Here is a 21,203-nt window from a genome sequence, read left to right on the forward strand (position 1 = left end):
GCCTGCATCTTTAGTCGGTCAGTGTTGTGATTGATTTGACAACATATCTCTGATGTTTTACATATATAAATGCAAGCACGAGAACTAGGTCATCAGTAATGATCTTACCTCTACCCCTAACTCTAACCCTTTACATCAGAATAAGTAATTTTCGGTTTTCTTTTAAGGTGTTCTCCAAAGTCTTGGCAGTCATCAGTGATGATGGCCAAACACTTTACAGGTGCACATACAGGAAGTGACTATCAGTGACGAGACAATGAGAGATCATGGAATATCAATAGAATTCTGTGGCTAATCACAAAGACGGGAAAAACACCTGTTATTGACACATAGTGGGCAGGCACTGGGTAAAGTAATCTTAGTAATCTAATGTTGAGTTAATTAGATTTGAAGTTTAGAGTTCTGTCTGAATCAGGTGATGCTGCGTGTTTACCTTACAAATATATAAATATAAAGTGCCCGAGGTGACTGTTGTTATTTGGCGGTGTATAAATAAAATTGAATTGAATCTAACTTTATGGTTATTGGTTAAATAGTACATAGGAAGTTGTCTTTGCCAAAGGATTTGAGTCAAACAGGCACTTAAAATGTGCTAATGCGCCAGTGATTTACATTTTCTGTTATTAAAATGTGTGCATCTCGTCATTTATGGCAACCAGCTGCATAACACACTGGTGTTGGAGGCTTTTACAGCAATATGCTTAAATGAGAACCAGATGAGAGGTGTGGAAGGGGGCGAGTGTTGTTTAGACGTGTCTGTACTTGTGTCTCAGAGCAATAAGAGCACATGCAAAAAGCACAGCAGTTCTCATGTTGATGTAAAAGCAAACATCGCGCTACCTGTCGGTCTCTCGCAGTGGTTCGCTGCCCTTCCGCCAAGAGATCACACCCCAAGGAGACATCTTGGGCTTGCACTCGACGAGCGCGTCTCCTCCTACCTTCACCAGCGTCTGGCTCCTCAGTTGATTGTGAGAAAAATCTGGGGCAACAGCTGAGACAAGAGCAGCATGTTAAAGCCAGTATTTGTAAAAGCCTCACACTTTCTTCTCCTTCCTACAATTTATCTCCGATCGTTTATCTCATTTTAAATGTGGGGCTCAACAGTTTTTCACCATTACATTACAAATACATTGAATTATTGCTGCGGGTAAGTCAATGACAGTGGATTAAAGATCTTTATAATGCGAATAATTAGTAATCAGAATGCTGAATAGTAATGCCCACAGCTGATGGGTTGAAGAGATTGATGTAAGTTTATTATTATTCTCAGACAGGCTTGCATGTGAATCTCTTCTCTGTGTGATCATACTCTCATAACAACTCGCCCGCGCTAAAACCCACTTTAAAAAAATTGCGCGCTGTCCGATAACCTCCCCGACATCCTCTTTTTTTCTCCCCATTGACCAGTAAAATCAGGTGTATTGAGCCCGAGCCCAATCGGCTACACGATCAGGATGAGACACGCCGGAGGTTGAATGGTGAATGAGGGCGGCTGCCGACAAAGAGCGAAGAGTGACGGGCTTGACAGCGCAGATGGGCGAGGCTGGTGAACAAAGCAGCTCCGAGCATACATCACTGTCAGCAGGACGCATTCATCTTATAATTAATGCTTTTCAATTAGTGGCCAATGAGAGGGAGGCCAGAGGTCATCTGAAGAGGGAGCAAACTTGAAAACAAACACTCTTGCACACACATCTGAAGCAGGGACGCGCACATGCCAGAGTGGGTGTGTGCATCCCTGCACACTCTGTAAACCGAGGCGGGGTCTTACCTATAACTCGCAGCTCTGCATTGGAGTAGACCTCCCCGTGCTTATTGCCGGCCACACACTGGTACATGCCGGTGTCAGTCAGGGTCAGGCGACTGATTGACAACACCCCGCTGGCGACCTGTATGCGTTCCTACGGACAAACAGACACGTGCCTTTAATATGCCTTACTCCCATGGCTCATCTGCATAAAAACAGGCAGCCAGCGGCCCAGTGAATTATGGTCTGGAAGTGACAGACGTGGCAATAAATCTAGGTTTTCATCACTAATGGAGGCAAAGGCTTGGGTGGATGGAGGCAGGCTAGCAGAAAATGACCCTAATCAATCTACATGTTTATGAGAGTGAAATAAAACCATGCTCTATTTATATCTCTGACTGCACCACAGGGCCCGTTTCCCCTTCAGCAGAAAGAGGGGATAAGAGGGGAAGGAGTATCGAGACATCTGAGGTATACGGCGCTGTGAAAATTGCTTTCCAGATAGGTATGCCCTGTACATACTAAGTGCTGTGTACATGGTCACGCTGTACCACCGCTTCATCTGTTTGGACTATTTGCCCGCCTACGGGGGGGAAAATCTTGCTCGTCACTGAGCCATCAAATTAAAATCTATTTAAGGACGGCTAGGCCCGATGAACTAAAAACTCGGCTGGATCAGTGAATCAGTCGGACATTTAATCCCCAGTATACATTTATCTCCCTGAACTCGAGTTTTCGCACCGCTCCTTCACTACAGTATTAAATCCTCGAGCGGTTTTCATACATCTCTATGCAGCTGTGTCAGGTTTTTCGCCTCCCCTGTGTCCCTACGTCTGCTGCGTTCTCCTCCGGCTTCACCCATAATGTCATCAGAGCCTATTTCCATAGGGTTTTTTTTTTTGGAGCGGCCTGTGCTCCAGTTGCCGGGGATTAAGGTACTGTGACATGAAAAGAGAGACCGTCCTCGTCGAAAGATCACAAACTAATCCTGTGTTTGAGCAGGTTGCGCCTGAATTTCCATACCGCTCAGGCACCTCCGGATGTGCAGGGGCGAACATCCCTGCTGGCGAGGGAGGCGAATGCTGGCGTGTATCAGTCTGTGCATGGAAAGCATTCCCATTTATGGCAGCTATTAATTAACCATGACATTCCTCTCAAATCAGCAGTTTTTCATGCAGGGACCTGGGGGGACCATCTGTACGCCTTATGCTGAATGAAAATGATTGGCAATGTCATTTGCCAACAACTCTGGTGTGATTTACGTGATAAAAAAAACAAACAAACAAAACAAAAAAACTCAAAAAATATGAATAAATAGAAAAAGTGAGCTTTTCTGGGGGTTTTTCTAGAATTACTAATCACTAGTCTTTGTAAGAATGATGCAAAACACCTGTAAAACTTGTACAGGCTACATTTCATATCTCATTATCAAAACAACTTCAATCTACTCATTTGCATTCAAGAACAAAAGGGTGGGGGGTCTTTCATTCTCTTATACTCTAATCTTTCAAGTTTGATCTTTGTTGACTAAGAAAAAGAAAAAATCTCTGCAGGGCTCAAACAAAAAGAAATTATTAGTACTCACTGGAGGAGAAATGTTAAAGAAATCTGCTAATTCTACTCATAGATGTTTGATTAATTTACCCTATGTGCCTGAGTAGGACAGAAGTAGCAGACGTGAACTAAGCTCAACAGTGGCTTTATAATAACAAGAACAAAACTTGAGGCTAAGCCTGTTTGCTCCACTTGAGCTTGAACGAACATGGAAAACAAGAAATTTCAACCATCTCTCTCATCCTTTTTAAGTATTAAACCACACTTAAAGCAACATTATTTGAAGCCTTTTGGATAAGAGTCCTAAGAGAGCAGGGAGACCTAAATTCAAGTGCAGAGCAGTAAGCTATGAGTACGGTGGTCCTTTAAATGGACTAAATCCTGTTTCACGGTGGAGTTTCCTTTTAATTGCAGCGCTACTTAATCCTGCAGCCATTGTCAATAAAGCAGCAGAGAGTGAGGTCCTTCAGATGAAAACTGCCACAAGAAAAGAAACACAGCTATTCTGACACAGGTAATAAAAGCAATCCTGAGAAAAACTGAACACAATAGCTTGTTCGCTGTGGGTCCAGAACATAAAATCTCAAAAACATGTGAAAACCTATTAGAGTTTAGCAATGACGTCCTCTTTTTCAACGGCTCTGGTTCCAGGAATGAATTTCCCACATATTTCTCCATTGACATTTCAGAAAATTATACACAAGTATATATAAAAAGTTTTAAGCCTTGAACCAAGCCAATCCACGACGAAGTGAATCATGATGACATAAAGATTTGACTTGGATGAAAAAAACTAAACAAAAAGAAAATTAAAAAAAAAGGTAAAGGTACAGACTCCCCCCACGACCCATTTGCAAAGCCCAGATTCAGACCAGCTTCCAACTTTCTCAAATTTTCTTTTTTGCTATTTTCTAGTTTGTGTTTCATATGCTCGTGTGTAATAAAGTATAGCCGATTTTTGAGCCAAGGTTGTCATGGTAACACTGATCCCCACCAATCAGAGATACAGTTGTTTCACTTCAGAGATTGTGGATAAATTGTGTTTTTGTTAAATGTTTCCACAGGGACAGATTTGAAGTGAGTCTACCTTTATTGTTTACAACATTATGGCGTGTAGTCAAAATCCATATCTAGATTATGAATGCGATTTTTACTTCCAGAACTTCAATATATTATTAAAAGAAATATAAATGTCTGGGGTCTTCAAACATTTACCATCTCATGGAGTCCACTCTAGTTCTTATGTAATTCGGCATTTCAGGGTCGAAAGGTTATTTCAGTTGTGAAAAATATGCAAACATAGAGGCGTAATTGAGAGCAAAAATTGGTTCAAAATACGTTCAACTTTTATAACGCAAATCTACAGTACTGTGCAAATGTTTTAGGCAAGTGTGAAAAAATACTGTCAACAAGGAATGCTTTCACAAATATAAATGATTATTGGCCCCAAATGTACAAGACAATGACACCAAACACAAGGCAAAGTCATTAAGAACTATCTTCAGCACAAAGACGAACTGGAAGTACTGGAAGTGATGGTACAGCCCCCACAGAGCCCTGATGTCAACATCATCGAGTGTGCCTGGGATTACATGAAGAGACTGAAGGCTGTTAGGAAACCTACATCCACAGAAGATCTGTGCTTGGTTCTTCAAGATGTTTGGAACAACCTGCCAGCCGAGGTCCTTCAAAAACTGTGTGCAAGTGTACCTAGAAGAAGGCAAAGGCTGGTCACACCAAATACTGATTTGATTTAGATTTCTCTTTTGTTCATTCACTGCATTTTGTTGATTGATGAAAATCAATTATTAACACTTCCATTTGTGAAAGCATTCTTTGCTTACAGCATTTTTTCTCACCTGCCTAAAACCTTTGCACAGTACTGTATGCTGTTCTCCAAGGAGTTATAATGTTATAACTCCAAGGAGGAGTGTCCAACATTCATGGAGAAAGGGGATTCACGAGAAGAGTAACAATTTAACTATAAACCTGCTGAAATCCAAAGAAATAATATAGAATGTTCTAGATAAAGTTTGGGTTTTTTTTAACAAAAACACATAAAGTTCAGTCCTGCTATGACTTTGGTGATAAATGAAGGTAAAAAGAAAACAATACTAGTCTGTTTTTGGAAGGTTAATGACATCATTATCTGCCACTCCACGGCTGCCCTCAAATATATTTATGCTAGTCTTTAGTTTTTAGGAGAGGGTTAGTTTGCTTTTTAAAGTAAAAGTCAAGTGCTGAGTTGAGAAAAGGACCATCCTAAGGTATGAGGAAGACTCAAGAAACTGTTCCTACTTCATCCAAGAACGCGCTAATGCTAAAGCTGGAGAGGGCTAGAATGGCAGCTGAATGATTGTTCATGTGTATTAAAAACAGGGGCACAGCACTGCAGTACACTAAAAGCATGTGAGCTTAGTGGAGGGTCCATATGTCATCATTTAACAAGTAAATGTAGCGCACGTATAATTGACTGTTTGACCCTCCAGGAACCGACATAGTCAAAAAATGACTTTTACGTTGCTCTTTTTTATGCTCAAAGTTCATCAGAAGTTACTTTCAGTGAACTGCTCAGTCAGAAGAGCCTCAATTGATTCATCGTTAATAAATAACAACAAACGGCGGATCCTCTCCCCACCGCTTCTTACATCACTGACCTTTCCCTCTTCCACTCATTAAGCCACTGCGGTTAATGGTGGCATTTCAAACAATGTAACACCTTCGCTGATTAATCCATTCATCCATGCATTTGGAATGTATCCATTAATTATGTGTATGTTCAGAAGAATTGTGCAGCACAAACATCAGTGCCATCACTCTAACCTTTAATCATGCACTTACGGCCCCGTATCCAGAGGGTGATGTACTGTGCATGTAGTTTTTCTCTGTTTTTGAAGCGATCTTTTGAAATTTAGTCTATAACCTAAATTCTTAAAAAGTAGACACACTGTGCAAAATGTGCAAATCTCACGAATCTGTTTTATTGACAGTAGAATATAAAAAATAAATCAAATGTTTAGCATTTTAATAAAAAAAATAAGGTCATATTAGACAGGATTGTGTTTACCCCTGTGTAGCTTTCCCTCTTCCTGTAGCAACAGTTCGCACACATCTAACAACTGAGGAGACCAGCTGCTGGACTTTTGAGACAGAAATGTTTTCCTGTACTTGTCTTTTATAGGAGTCTAGCTGCTCGGCAGCCTCGTGTCTTCTTTGTTTCTTTGGTTTTTTCATGTTTTCAGTTGGTGAAAGGTCTGGACGGCAGGCAACTTCAGCACACAGACTCTTCTACTTTGTTTTCTGAATAGATGCAGTATGTAGTTTAGCATCGTCTTGCTAAAATATGCAAGGCTTCTGCTGAAAAACACATCATGTGGATTTGAGCATATGTTGCCTTTTCAGTTGTGCAAGTTGCCAATTCCAAAAACACCGATGCACCCCATACCATCAGAGATGCTTTTGAACTGAGCACTGACAACAAACCAGACGGTCCCTCTCTTCTTTAGTCCAAAGATGTGGCGTCCACTTTTCCAGAAATGTTCTTTTTGATTTGTCTGACCACAGAACAGTTTTTCTACCTTTCTTGTGTTCAAACCGTGTTTCCTAGCTTCATTCCTGGATTCAGTAAGTTTAGATAAAGAGAAGACTGCAACATTCCTGATTTTATAGCCTTTTCTTTGCTTGATAGAGCAGATTAACCTGCATTCGAGGACGGCACTGTAAACTGTGGTCACAGACAGTGATTTCTGGAAGTGTTTTGGAGTCTGTGCGGTGATTTCCATGCCAGGATCGTGCCTGTTTTTGATGCAACGCCACGTGAGAAGATTATGGGCCTTGAATATTGAGTTTCTGCTTTCTCCAGACTCTCACAATCTTTTGATGATTTTATGTACTGTAAATAATAAGATATTCAAACTCTTCACAGTTTTACAATTTTGCAGATTGCTGAACCTCTGCTCATCTTTACTTGAGCAAAAAACTCTTTCTATGCCCAATAATATTATCAACCCTTAGTTTCTCATTGTGAACAAAATATGGGTTTATTTACATTTGTTGGAATTGTCAATGCACCTCCAATGAACAGAGAAAGAAGCAGTAAGGTCACAGGGAGTAAAACGGGATCAATCAAATGCTTTGTTGTTTACTATTTTTAAGAAAATAAAGAAAAACAATAATATGATTACTCTCACACACCGAAAACGAAGAGCCTCACCTCATAACAGGTGCTGATAAAAGCGTTTGCCATTGGCTAAACAGATTGTTGATTACTCTCCCCTGATGGTAAGCCAAATCAGTTTTTTTATATGAAAAAGGCTGTGCTGTGTGGAGTACTGCCTCCGGTAATAACAACACACTGAGTTCATTTCAACCACATGTATAACATTCAAGTACTGATCGATATCCTCTGGTGTGTTTGTCGCCTTTCTTGCATAATGAAGCAAATTAACATAATGCCTGTTTATTTATCAGGTGCACGCTGTGCCTGAATGTCCAATCGTTATTTTCCAAACAACCTGACTAAATGATCTGATATATCCAACATAAATAATAAATACAGGGGATCATATTTTTGCCAACAGCAGAGTTCAGTTAAAGTTAGGTGTGGAAGTAGGCTGGTCCTAATAGACTCATCTCTCATCACCGGACTCATAATGGGGCCTCGGAGGGGGGCGGAGAGCTAAAATGAAAGTAGGATATACAATGTTTGTATAGAGAATCTTGTTTTTTTCTTCTTTGGTGGCACAGGATTAATAACCGCGCTCGGCGTGGAGAGATTTAGCAGAAGATTAGGCTGGCTCTTACATCACTGTACTTCCCGGCTACCGTGAAATACTTGGCCTGCTTACAGTTTCGTCTCTCAGCACAGCAGACACAGTTTAATTCCTTTGAAATAAATGCTGTTTTGCAGAAGTGAGTAACATAAACTGAACAGGAGGCACTGTGTTGTAATGAAGAAGAATATAATGCAAGGTAATTAGTCAGTAAAGCTTGAACAAGCAGCGCAATAAAGCTCTGAAAGTACAGTACATGGCTGCTCCAATCCTTCATTCGGCAGCACGGAGTGTGTGAGAAACATCTGTCGCGAAGCTGCCGAAGAAGGTCTAGCCCTTTTCTTCAGTTCTAAAAACACGCGGGTCCCTGGGAGCTCTCACCTCGGTAGACTCCAGGTTTTCCCCGTTCTTCATCCACCTGTATGAAGGCTTGGGCTTCCCAGTGGCTTTGCACTCCCACGCCAGCGAGTCGTCGATGAGCTTCTGGACATCTTGGGGCGTCTCGATGAGATGAGGAGGAGCTGGAAAGAGCGGAAATACGAGGCAATTAGAGTGAACACAATCTGTTCACAAATCTGATGTTCTCAAAACACCTCATACATGCAGCAAAACACTATGGTTAACCCACAAAAGTACCATGCACAAAAGATGTCATATCAGTGCTTAAGTTGGTGCTAATGAAATAAAACCTTTCTTTCAGACTGCGTGATCCAAAGCCATCAACATGTTTGGATGTTTTGTGGATTCCTGAAGTGTTACACTTATCTTGTCATTTCCTAAAAATCTTGCCCTACATGCTTTCATTGACAGTGAATGCCTGCTGATGAGGACATTTACACAGTACCTGAACTAAACATGCATGTGTAGTACTACACTTTCACTGGACTGGTCTTCTATAGGACTTTTCTACTCAAGTACTCAAAGCACTGTACACAACATGTCTCATTCACACAAGTACCTATTTTTTTGCATCTACGTGCATGCTATTGTACCTTACATTCACACATTCATGCTCCAAAGAACTTATCAGGGCAACTCAGCGTCCAGTATCTTGCCCAAGGATGCTTTGGCATACAGACTCGAGAAGACAGGGATTGAACCACCAACCTTCTGATTAGCAGACAACCAGCTCTACCAACTGCCATAACCACGCCACCACGGCAACAAAAGGGAAGCAGTTTTTTTTCTCTCCTGTTGCTCCATTCAGTCAAACACACTCATCAGCCTCACACATAACGCCCTTTCTTCCAATGCAACAGGGGAAGAACTACAGTAGACAACCATCATACCATCCATCCTCTTTACTCCTCTACTCCTCTTCTATATCCATGACCCACACATAAGGCCATGGGGGATTTTCACAATTAGAAGCACTATTACGAGTGCATTGATTTACACAATGAAATAATGCGAGCATAATGAGCAGAACTCTTTCAGTTTATCTGTTTTGATCACACAGACACATACAACCAATCTTTGTCCAAAGTGCAGACAGCCGCACTTTGTCATTTGCTCTAATTTTCTAACACATTTGTAAATGCTACGAAAGAATGAGAAATGATCTTTCTAATGTGCAGAAGTAAACTCTTGAAGGATGTCACATTCTAACGACTGAAAATTGAACTGTAATATATGGAGGCAAGAAAAGGTTGCACTCTCTCTCTGCTGGAGGTTTTGGGGGCATAATGCAGCTTTCGAGGAAGACTGCAGACCCTTTAACCCAGTTGTTATTTGCATTATTTATACTGGAACTGTGTAATAGACTGCAGAACATCAATCACAAAGTGCAGTGAACGACAGTGCTCATCATTTTAAAACTGAATAATGAATCAGTTCAGTCATTTATTATAAAAACAAATAGAACATGCATTTATGTCAGAAACCAAAGGTTGTTAATAAGCTGTTAAATCCAGTAAAACGAGTGGTTTAGTAGTGTGGTTGTTGTATGCTTTTATTCAATTCTAGTTACAAATTTTCTTCCCACTTGTAGCAACACTTGTATTTTGAATTTCACACGATCCTGTGAAGAAGAAAGAAAAACTAACATCCCCATCATTCGGCAGCGTGCAGAAGCACATTTATCAGCACTAACATGAAGTAATCATTTACTTTATCAGTCTCTCACATATTTGCACTTTTGGCTCGTATTTACAAAGTTGGTTCAGCTCATCGAGGTTTGTGGGCAATCACATATGCACGGCTCTCTTAAGGTCCAACTGCAAAGTTTCAATCAGGCTGAGATTTTCACAGAACTGCACAGGGTCTTATGAAAACTTTCTGTCCAGTAGATCACCAGATATAGTCAGACCAACCTGACTGGTACCAACAAGCACACCATGTTCACTCAAAAAATCTCCTTTCTTCCATCTCTACAAGCCATAATGCAGTGAGCTGCTGCCATGTGACTGACTCATCAATGAGTAGTTGAACAGTTGTACCTAATGAAGTGGCCAGTGAGCATGTGCATTTTTTTTTTTTTTTTACACACACATATACATATATATGTATATACACACACAGAGAATTGTATATGTGCATATATTTGAGGTGTAGTGACGTGAGTCTGTGGATTAATTGTCATGGGCCTGGGTCTGTGAGTCGGCGTTTTGTGTTTTTGAGTTATTAATAGTCTTTCATTTCGTTGTTATTTAGTTTCTAGTCTCTTGATCTCTGTGTCTGTACTTCTCCTTTGTTCCTTGTGTCACATCTAGTCAAGTTATGGTTTCATGTCTGTGCTTTTCACTGTCTCATGTTTCCTGTTTTACTTTGACAGTCTCCTGCGCTATGTTAGGCTTTTCTAGTTTTGCTTCTTCCGGTCTCTCTGCGTGTGATTTCTCCCAGCTGTGTGTGTCTCCTCCTGTGTCTCATTCCCTCGTTATCCCTCTGTGTATTTAAGCCTTTTGTCTTCCTCTGTTTGTTGCCGGATCAACTGTGTATCAGCTGCTGCATTTCTCCATGTTCCAGGTTCATTGTTCCTTGTCTCAGGTTTTCGTATTCGGCCTTTAATTTCCTTATATTTGTTTTTAGGTTTTTCCCAGTTTAGTCATTCTCTCCTTTGCTTCACCGTAATAAAGGCTCACTTTCAGTTTAAGTCTCTCACCGTCTGTGTCTGCACTTGGGTCCACGCTCTCTCTCCACACGTCTGCATTAATTAACCAACAAGTCAGCTAATGAATGATAACATCTGTCTTTATTGAAGTGCAGTAACAAACCCTGAATTACACATCTACTGCCTGTAAAAAGATTACTGAACTCCTTTTATGCTTTCTTTTACTTTCCAAGTGTTCTTATACCTGAACAAAAAGGATGAAAACCAGATCCATATTCATTAGGGTGGGCACCAGCACCATAAAAACGCTCCATTCAATACAGTCTCGGTAAATAATGGTATAATTATACGGAGGGAGAATTGATTCTTGCTGTGTCATGCAAGTAACTCAGGGCTGGTTAATGACTAAGCTGGAAAAGAGGTACATAAAACTAGATCTTTAAAGCTCTCTCTGTGTGTAATGTTCTGTACGTTCCTCTTGATGTGTAGGTCCAGCCACTATCATCCTATATCACACAAGGCCAGTAGCAGGACAAGAGGAATAGCTGACCACACTTTTCCATTCCACAGATCTCACCTAATGTCACCGTCAAGGACTGACCTTTTCACTTACAGTACAAATCCTGCTCTAATTGGCTTCGCTATACAGTATTTTGCCTTCAAGTAAAGCGTGATACACAGGAGAACACGGAGAAATTCAGTGGCTGCAAATCCCACTATTTCTGTGCTTTACACATTCAGCATGTAGTCAAAGTGTGTGCGCGTGGGCCCGTGTGTGTGTTTGGAAAGAGAGAGCCAAAAAAGGCTGATAAAAAGAGGTAGATGAGGCAACCAGAGGGGGGTATTTGTGTAGTCTTGTTTAGCTATGTTGGAGTCTTGCACTGATACAACATCAAAATCCGGCCAGTATGAAAGAGCGATTTGTGTTTGTGGATCATGTGCCGCTAAAATCATGCACGAGGTTGGCTGAGATCATTAACATCTGACTCGTATGGAGCCAGTGTTGTTGCTGTCAGTGCAGCTGAGGGGAAAAAGTGATGAATTTCTTTTAAACTAAAAGCCGCTGGAAGATGAATCTTCAGTTATTTATCCTGCCACAGAGACAACACGTTATTCTCAAATAGGTCCGGGGCAAAATATCGATTCGCTAACATTTTGATTCGTCTTGCGATACATTATCACAACAGTGAGGCCAAATATCAGTGATTTAAAAAAAAATGTGTAGTTGCTTTAAATTTAAGCTTGGACAAAAGGGCGAATTATGTGAAGGAACACACAAACATACACACTCTGTGTTGTCCGTTGTTCAAACTCTATATTTAGTTGTAAAGCAGTAAAACAATTCAAATATTACATTGACAAAAAAACCACTGTTTTCTGAATTTACATGTTCACTCTTATTTTGAAGCCATTAACACATTTCAAAGAAACTGGGCACATTTACCGCTGAGCTCTGCTAACTTAACAGATTCCAACGTTCCTTTGTGCACTGTATCATAGTCTAAGGAGCTTGGAAAGAAAAGCGTCTGGACTTCTGTAAGTTACTTGAAGATGTTCCACCTCTCATCCGAGAAGCTTCTTCAGGTTTAATGTCAAATGGTGGAGAGTCCCAGATTTAAGCCCTATGGGAGTGTCCCCCAAGAAGGACATGGACCCCCTGTTGATCCTCTACCTAATCACACGAGCCAGGGTATGAAAATGGGTGTAAGTCACAATCAGGCCATGTCCACACTAATACGTTTTCGTTTGAAAACGCATCTATTTCTCTCCGTTTTGGCCTTCTGTCCACACAGAGACAGTGTTTTTGGTCAAAGAAAACTGAGTTTTTTGAAAATGCTCTCCAAAGGGGATGTAAAACGCCTTTCGAAAACGATGACGCATTATACTCACATGATGAAGTCATGTGACCAATTCAACTAAGATGGCGGATGGCATTGTAGTCTATATTCTTGCTCGCATTTGCAACATTTGCAACAACTCCATCTCATTGTCAGTCCATTTAAAAAAACTTGGTGCTTTTCCTCGCCATTTTGCTGCGACATTTCAAAGAGCCGCAAGGTAAATAAACAGAAGACGGAAATGACGTAGGTCAAATCGTCTTACAGCGAATGCGTGTTTCACGCATTCGCTGTACAGAACATAAGAGTTTTCAGTCGTTTCTTTTTGAAAACAACTGAAAACAATAGTGTGGACGCGGAGAGTTTGTAGCCGAAAACGGATTTATCCGGATTAGTGTAGACGTAGCCTCAGCCAAGGTGAACCCGCTGTGAAACCAAGCCCCACCCTATCATGTGATTTCCTGAGGTCAGAAGGCCCAGGGTGTGTGTGGGCGTTAAGGCGTCTGGGAAGGGATCTCTCCACCATTTGACCCTAGAACTGAAGAATCTTCTCGGATGAGAGAACGTCTTCAAGCAACTTAAAGAAGTCCAGACGGTTTTCCTTCCAAGCTCCTTAGACTACAATGACGTGGATGACTGAGAACCTTCACAGACGTGCACTGTATCATCTACCTTCTAAACTCTGAAAGCTTAAATGGAACGGGCTTTCCTTGTATAAAATATTACCCCATTGGGTTGTATGCATTCATGCAGTATGAGCATGTATACTGGAATATTATTTTCAACAGCAGCACGGTGGTGCAGTGGTTTGCACTGTCACCTCACAGCAAAAAGGTCCTGGGCTCGTGTCAGATGTATGTATGAGCTTGCATGTTCCATCGAGGTACTCCAGATTCTTCCTGCCTCTCTTCATATTAAAGCTAGGATAGGCTCCAGCCCGTAAGACTCAACTCACAGAAGATGGATGGATGGATATAACTGTTTTTTCCTGTTTTGTTTCATTTTAATGTTGCATTTACACGCCCACTGCTGTGACACCAAATGCTTTCAACCAGCCTCTGTAAGCATTTGGGAAAAGAGGATACGTAGTGATTTAATTTTGAAAGTGAAATGTTTTCATATTCTTGCTAAATAAGAATGTTTCTGCTCAACAGTTTGGGCCTCGGCGGATATCTTCATCACTTCATAATGCTCCAAACGTTTTCAGTGGGTGACAGGTTTGAACTCAAGGTATGCCAGTTTAGCTCCTGCTGCTGGAATGTGTGCAGAACATAGTTTGGAATTGTTGCTGAAATGACAGAGACCTGGAAAAAGACATCGGCTACATTATGTTGTTCCTGCATGTATTACAACCTGTTCCAGCTGAGATTGGGTGAGAGGTGAGCTACACCCCGCACAGGTCACCGGTGTGCTGCAGAGCTAACACACACAGACACACAGACAATAATTCATGCTCATGTGCACCTACAGCCAATCTAGAATCACCAGTTTACTTAACAAGCCTGTCTCTGGACAGTGGAATCAAACCCACTCACACAGGGGGGACGTGAAAACTTGTGAGCCAACAAAGAGTTGTTCCTGAGTCCATGGAGTGATTTCCACTACAGAATTGTGCCTGATTTTCAGGGCCTGGAGATTAAACCCATTCGCCCCTGGTTTTTTCTCAGTGTTATCACTATATAAAAATAAAACTGACCATTTAAAAAATATATATATATTTGCTTGAGGTGTTTTCTATATGAAGTAAACACAAAATCACTAAATTCATATTGATGCTGTACATGAGTGCAAGCTTTGCAGGCATTCAGTCAGCTGCACCATATGTGCCTATATACATTTGCTGCAACAAATGGGAAAGATGGGAAACTAGACTTTCTATAAACGTTACCACCACCACTTATTTAGCCTAACATCCATTCATGCTACACCAGCTCTCCATCAGAGTCCAACTGGGCTGCCCCCACCCGCCGCATTTTTCGGAGCCGCATTGTCATCGTTGTTCTCCCCCCCCTCGCTGTCAGGATCCTTCGCTCTATCCCTCACCTGCTGCGCACACATCGACCCTCAGAAAACGCTTGCCAAATGAAAGCCGGCAGCCCGTCCCAGCCTGCGCCGGGGCTAAGCACACATACAATCAGGTGCGACGTCAAGAGGCTAAAGCAGAGGAAAGATGGGAATTTGCCTTATCGGTGGAATCACTACGAGATAATGCAGCGGTAAGCCAGCAAAAACACAAATGAGAACACAACAGGGAAACTAACCTGTCACAGTTCTGCATTTACTTCCCCTCTGAGTAATATCGACATCAGCAAGTGAGCAAAAGCCCATTTCTTTTCAAAGCGTTTTCTTCACAGGGGAAATTTAACAAACCTTTTGTCTATGGCTTGGATTTGCTGTTAGGAACTTCATCCAGTACAGAATTATGACTAATAAGGAGAAAAACAATATGATCACAAGGTGCAGCTGCTTTTGCAAATCTAGTTTGGCTTCAAGCTAAATCGTTTATTTATTAAAATACATCAAGACAGGAAAGAAGAGATGGAAACCTGTAAAAATGCTGTTGTAATAAAAGCATAGCTCCTTCACGTTTTCTGTGTATTAGAGAGACAAAGCAGTGCTTCTGTCTCTTAGTACATCAAGAGTGGTATTAGAAGTGTGACCGATGTGCCTCCATAAAGTAACACCTTCATTCCTTCCTGTCTAACACAAAGCCATGCTCGCCTTTCACTGTAGCTTGCTTAGATGTACAAGAGATACCCTTATCGATCCCCCCCATTGGCTTACACTGCTGACGAATGTCTCAAAGGCTTAATTCAAAGGGAGTTCAAAATAAGATTACTGATTTTTATCACCTGGCTGCAGACAGCAGGGGTGAGAGAGAGGGAGAGACTGACAAAAGCCATCAAAACTGAGAGAGGAGAGGTGGCTCAGAGGGACGAATCAAGCATTGGCGGATCACAGCGTGCTCCTGGGCCGTTAGAGTGAGCGAGGCTAAGTGCTTCCAGGGCTGTTATAAATAACGGCAAATTGTTTAATGCCTCAAATGAGTTATTTGTGACGGCTGACACAGCAGGACTGGAAGGGGAGAAAATAAGAAGGAAGAAAACAGAGAGATGTCAAGGTGGGAGGAAACGCCACAGAATGTGAAAGCACAAGTAAAGAGTCTCAAAGACCTTGGTGGAAATGAAATATCCTGGTTCAAATGTTACTGCAAACATGAATGTAAAAGTTTGATCTGGTTATTCAAAACTGTATTAGCAGCTGTTTCGAACAGTTACCAAGATAATTTGAAGATAAAGTCATTCAAAAACTAAGTACACCCCTAATGCTTTCATAGGAATTAAGAGGGTCAATAGCAGCTAGGTCCCGCTAATCAAATGCACTTACTAATCATCAGCAAGTGTGAGCACCTCAATCAAAGGAGAGGTTTTAATAGCTTTCTGGTCTGGAGCATTCAACAGTGTGTTAACATAATGTCACAATCTTCCCAGCAGCGGACATCCCAGCAAATTCACCACAAAGTCAGAGTAGAGAAGCAACGTTTAGAGAAACAGGAAAAAACGCTCGAGTGTTTTCGAGCTACAGGCCTCAGTTAGCATGTTAAAGTTCATCACAGTACAATTAGAAAATGTATGGCTTGTTTGGAAATGTTGCCAGGAGAAAATCTTTTTTTCTTGGCCAATGCTACTAAAGAGAGCATAGCAACAAAAACAGCTCCTGTAAACTGGCAGGGATGGTGGTGGAGGGGTGATGATGGGCTTGTTTTGCAGCTGCAGCACCCAGGCATCTTACAGTCTTGGAGTTGACCATAAACTTGATATACTACATATCAATTTACCAAAGTATTCTATAGTCAAATGTGAGACTATCTGTTCAACACAAGTGTGGTTAAAACTGGGTCATGCAACAGGGCAATGGCCCCAAGGACAGAAGCAAACAGCAGAATGAATGAAAAAGAAAAGCAAGGTGTTGGAATGATCCAGTCAAAGACTCTTTGAAGGAGGAAGTCTTGGCGTGGTTCTAAATCAACTCCAGAGTGTTTTTTTTATGGTGTAAATGTGTAATCCGACCTCGATCTGAACCAACTACCAGATGTGCATTGCAAGTTTGAGCTAAAAAACTTCCCATAGCCACGTATGCTTTGTCTGCTAGGTTGTGGCAATGTACTATATCTCACACCAATTGGTCGCAGCAGATGGCCCCGCCCCTCCCTGAGCCTGGTTCTGCCGGAGGGTTCTTCCTGTTAGAAGGGAGTTTTTCCTTCCCCCTGTCGCCAAAGTGCTTGTTCATAAGGGGCATGTGATTGTTGGGTTTTTCTCTGTATGTATTATTGTAGGGTCTACCTTACAATATAAAGCGCCTTGAGGCGACTGTTGTTGTGATTTGGTGCTGTATAAATAAAGCTGAATCGAATTGAATTGAATTACTGTAGCTGTCCAGAGGTCTCTCTTGGCCAGAAACTAGCCATGAAATGAATGTAAATTCTCCATGTTCTCCTAATTGCTTTTGTTGCTCAGGCCCAGGACACATCTACCCAGTAAGCGGACTGAACATTCTCACGTGGTGAGTGATGCATTTTTGCTCATTTGGATTTTCAGCTGTGTGAAAAGTAGACCAACAAAAGGTGTGAAAATGCTCTCAGAGAGCTATGCTTAAACAAATACCCGCAAAGGTCAATGAACTGATGCGATTTTGTAAAGAAGAGTGGGCCAAAATTCCTCTACAACGATGTGACAGACTGATAAAGTCATGCTGCTGCAAACTATTGGAGCACTGGGATACTTATTTTTCATGGAATTGCAGAGACTTACAGAGACCAATGTTTAACCTCTGGTAACAATTTATGTAACAGTATAAAACCACAACTTTAAAAAAAAAGTCCGAAATTGGGTACAGGGTTCCCCTTCATTTAAAATTTAGATCTTTTATATTTATTTATTCATGCACTTCTAACACGCGTCTTCAGACTGCAGGAATAATGCGGCGCACGAGGAGAAAAACCACCGTGCAGCTGATACACAAGATGGATACAGAATGAAACTTGTCAGAATGGATTACATGCTTTTCATCTGACTTAAATATTCAGTATAGCCTTAAAACCTAAGAGTAAAATTATTTTTAACCTTATTTCTTTTTCTATTTGGCAGAACACAGACTGTCTTCAGATACTGCACCATAAAATCTCAGAGAAACAGTGCAAATATGTACCCTTTACTCTTTCAGAAAATGTATTTACCTTTTTGACCTCTCAAAAGGTGCACATAGGCACCTGGACACAGATTCTTCCTGTAGGAACATAAATTGACTTTTACTAAAATTTTCTTTTATCTGACAGCGTGGCTAGACAAATAATGCTCTAAATAATTTCTTTCTTTCTTTCTTTCTTTCTTTCTTTCTTTCTTTCTTTCTCTCTCTCTCTCTCTCTCTCTCTCTCTCTCTCTCTCTTCTCTCCCAAAGTTTCAGTCTGGCTTTGATAACTTCAGAGAAGTTTGAGGGGAAAAAAGGACACAAGCATGATTAAGCATACAGAAAGACGGATATATATTCTTTGCAAATATATAAATCCTTTGGGGTTATGTGCTGTAAAAGTTTTCCCCTTTCCGTATTTTTTTTCTTTTCTTTTTTGGGGGATATTTGTCACACTTACATGTTTCAGATCAGCAAACAAACTTTAATTTCAGTCAAAAATAACCAGAGTAAATATAAAAGTTTTTAAATGATGTTTTCATTCATTATGGGAAAAAAGCTTCCCACCTTCCTACCTGGTCCTGTGTGAATCATTAATTACCCTCTAAATCCAATAACTGATTGTGCAACTCTTGGTTTTTGTGATGACTCACAATAAGTTTTTTGGCCCCGTCTTCTTGTAGAACTGCTTTAATTCAGCCACTGTGGAAGGTTTTTGAGCAGAAATTGACTGTTTAAGTTAATCCCAAAAGATCTCAATCAGATTTAAGCCTGGACTTTGACTATGCCACTCTAAAGTCTTCATTTAGGTTGTTTTTTTAAAAGGCATTCAGAGGTTCAACTTGCATTCAACTTGCTGGTGTGTTTGTCAGCCTGGCACTGTAGCCAGGCTGACAAAAAGTCAGAGCTCTACTGAGCCAACCATCCCTTTAACGTTAACTAGTAATGACTTCATGAACTCTTCACAAATAAAATTTTATCATTAGAGAAAAATTACCAATAATCATCCCACAGATGTAATATCGTCTACAGCTACTCTTAGTACCATCAATGTTAAGTTAGACTCTTTCTCCAATTGATCTTTCTGAGTTAACTTCAATAATTAATTCCTCCAAACCATCAACGTGTCTTTTAGACCCCATTCCTACAAAACTGCTCAAAGAAGTCCTGCCATTAATTAATGCTTCAATCTTAAATATGATCAACCTATCTCTAATAATCGGCTATGTACCACAGGCCTTCAAGGTGGCTGGGTTAAACCTTTATTTAAAAAGCCATCTCTAGACCCAGCTGTCTTAGCTAATTATAGGCCAATCTCCAACCTTCCTTTCATATCAAAAATCCTTGAAAGAGTAGTTGTCAAACAGCTAACAGATCATCTGCAGAGGAATGGCTTATTTGAAGCGTTTCAGTCAGGTTTCAGAGCTCAGCACAGCACAGAAACAGCTTTAGTGAAGGTTACAAATGATCTTCTTATGGCCTCTGACAGTGGACTCATCTCTGTGCTTGTCCTGCTCGACCTCAGTGCTGCGTTTGATACTGTTGACCATAATATCCTATTAGAGCGATTAGAACATGCTGTAGGTATTACAGGTACTGCACTGCAGTGGTTTGTATCATATCTATCTAATAGACTCCAATTTGTACATGTAAATGGAGAGTCCTCTTCAGACACTAAGGTCAATTATGGTGTTCCACAGGGTTCAGTGCTAGGACCAATTCTATTTACATTATACATGCTTCCCTAGGCAACATCATTAGAAGACATAGCATAAATTTTCACTGCTATGCAGATGACACGCAGCTCTATCTATCCATGAAGCCAGGTAACACACACCAATTAGTTAAACTGCAGGAATGTCTTAAAGACATAAAGACCTGGATGGTATTTAACTTTCTGCTTCTTAATTCAGATAAAACTGAGGTTATTGTACTCGGCCCTGAAAATCTTAGAAATATGGTATCTAAGCAGATTCTTACTCTGGATGGCATTACCTTGGCCTCCAGTAACACTGAGAAACCTTGGAGTCATTTTTGACCAGGACATGTCCTTCAACGCACATATTAAACAAATATGTAAGACTGCTTTCTTTCATTTGCATAACATCTCTAAAATTAGAAATATCCTGTCTCAGAGTGATGCTGAAAAACTAGTTCATGCATTTATTACTTCCAGGCTGGACTACTGTAATTCACTATTATCAGGATGTCCTAAAACTCGCTGAAAAGCCTTCAGTTAATCCAAAATGCTGCAGCAAGAGTACTGACAGGGACTAGAAAAGAGAGCATATTTCTCCTGTTTTAGCTTCCTTCATTGGCTTCCTGTTAAATCCAGAATTGAATTCAAAATCCTGCTCCTCACATACAAGGTCTTAAATAATCAGGCCCCATCTTATCTTAATGACCTTGTAGTACCATATCACCCTATTAGAGCACTTCACTCTTGCACTGCAGGCCTACTTGTTGTTCCTAGAGTATTTAAAAGTAGAATGGGAGGCAGAGCCTTCAGTTTTCAGGCCTCTCTTCTGTGGAACCAACTTCCAGTTTGGATTCGGGAGACAGACACTATCTCTACTTTCAAGATTAGGCTTAAAACTTTCCTTTTTGCTAGCATATAGTTAGGGCTGGACCAGGTGACCCTGAATCCTCCCTTAGTTATGCTGCAATAGACGAGCTTCCGGGGATTCCCATGATGCATTGAGTTTTTCCTTCCAGTCACCTTTCTCACTCACTATGTGCTAATAGACCTCTCTGCATCGAATCATATCTGTTATTAATGATGTCTCTCTTCCACAGCATGTTTTCATCCTGTTTTCTTCTTTCACCCCAACTGTCGCAGCAGATGGCCGCCCCTCCTGAGCCTGGTTCTGAGCGGAGGTTTCTTCCTGTTAAAGGGAGTTTTCCTTCCCACTGTCGCCAAAGTGCTTGCTCATAGGGGGTCATATGATTGTTGGGCTCTGTATTTATTATTGTGCTATCTACTGTACAATATAAAGCATTTGAGGTTGTTTTTGTTGTGATTCAGAGGTTATAAATAAAATTGAATTGAATTGAAT

At 40.9% G+C, this 21,203-nt stretch overlaps 1 protein-coding gene across 3 annotated transcripts in view; it reads right to left on the reverse strand.

The window, feature by feature from the left end:
• The window catches only part of cntn4 (contactin 4), a 195,909-nt gene that overhangs the window by 55,768 nt on the left and 118,938 nt on the right, over positions 1-21,203 (reverse strand). For all 3 annotated transcript variants that reach the window (XM_039612487.1, XM_031748523.2, XM_039612488.1), the window contains 3 exons: positions 8,455-8,594; positions 1,772-1,901; positions 841-991 (listed from right to left, as the gene is read on the reverse strand). In XM_039612487.1, coding sequence (XP_039468421.1) covers positions 841-991; positions 1,772-1,901; positions 8,455-8,594 — 421 coding nt within the window. The remainder of the gene's footprint in view (positions 1-840; positions 992-1,771; positions 1,902-8,454; positions 8,595-21,203) is intronic.

The sequence above is a fragment of the Oreochromis aureus genome, linkage group 5 (assembly GCF_013358895.1).
Source record: "Oreochromis aureus strain Israel breed Guangdong linkage group 5, ZZ_aureus, whole genome shotgun sequence".
Lineage (NCBI taxonomy): Eukaryota > Metazoa > Chordata > Actinopteri > Cichliformes > Cichlidae > Oreochromis > Oreochromis aureus.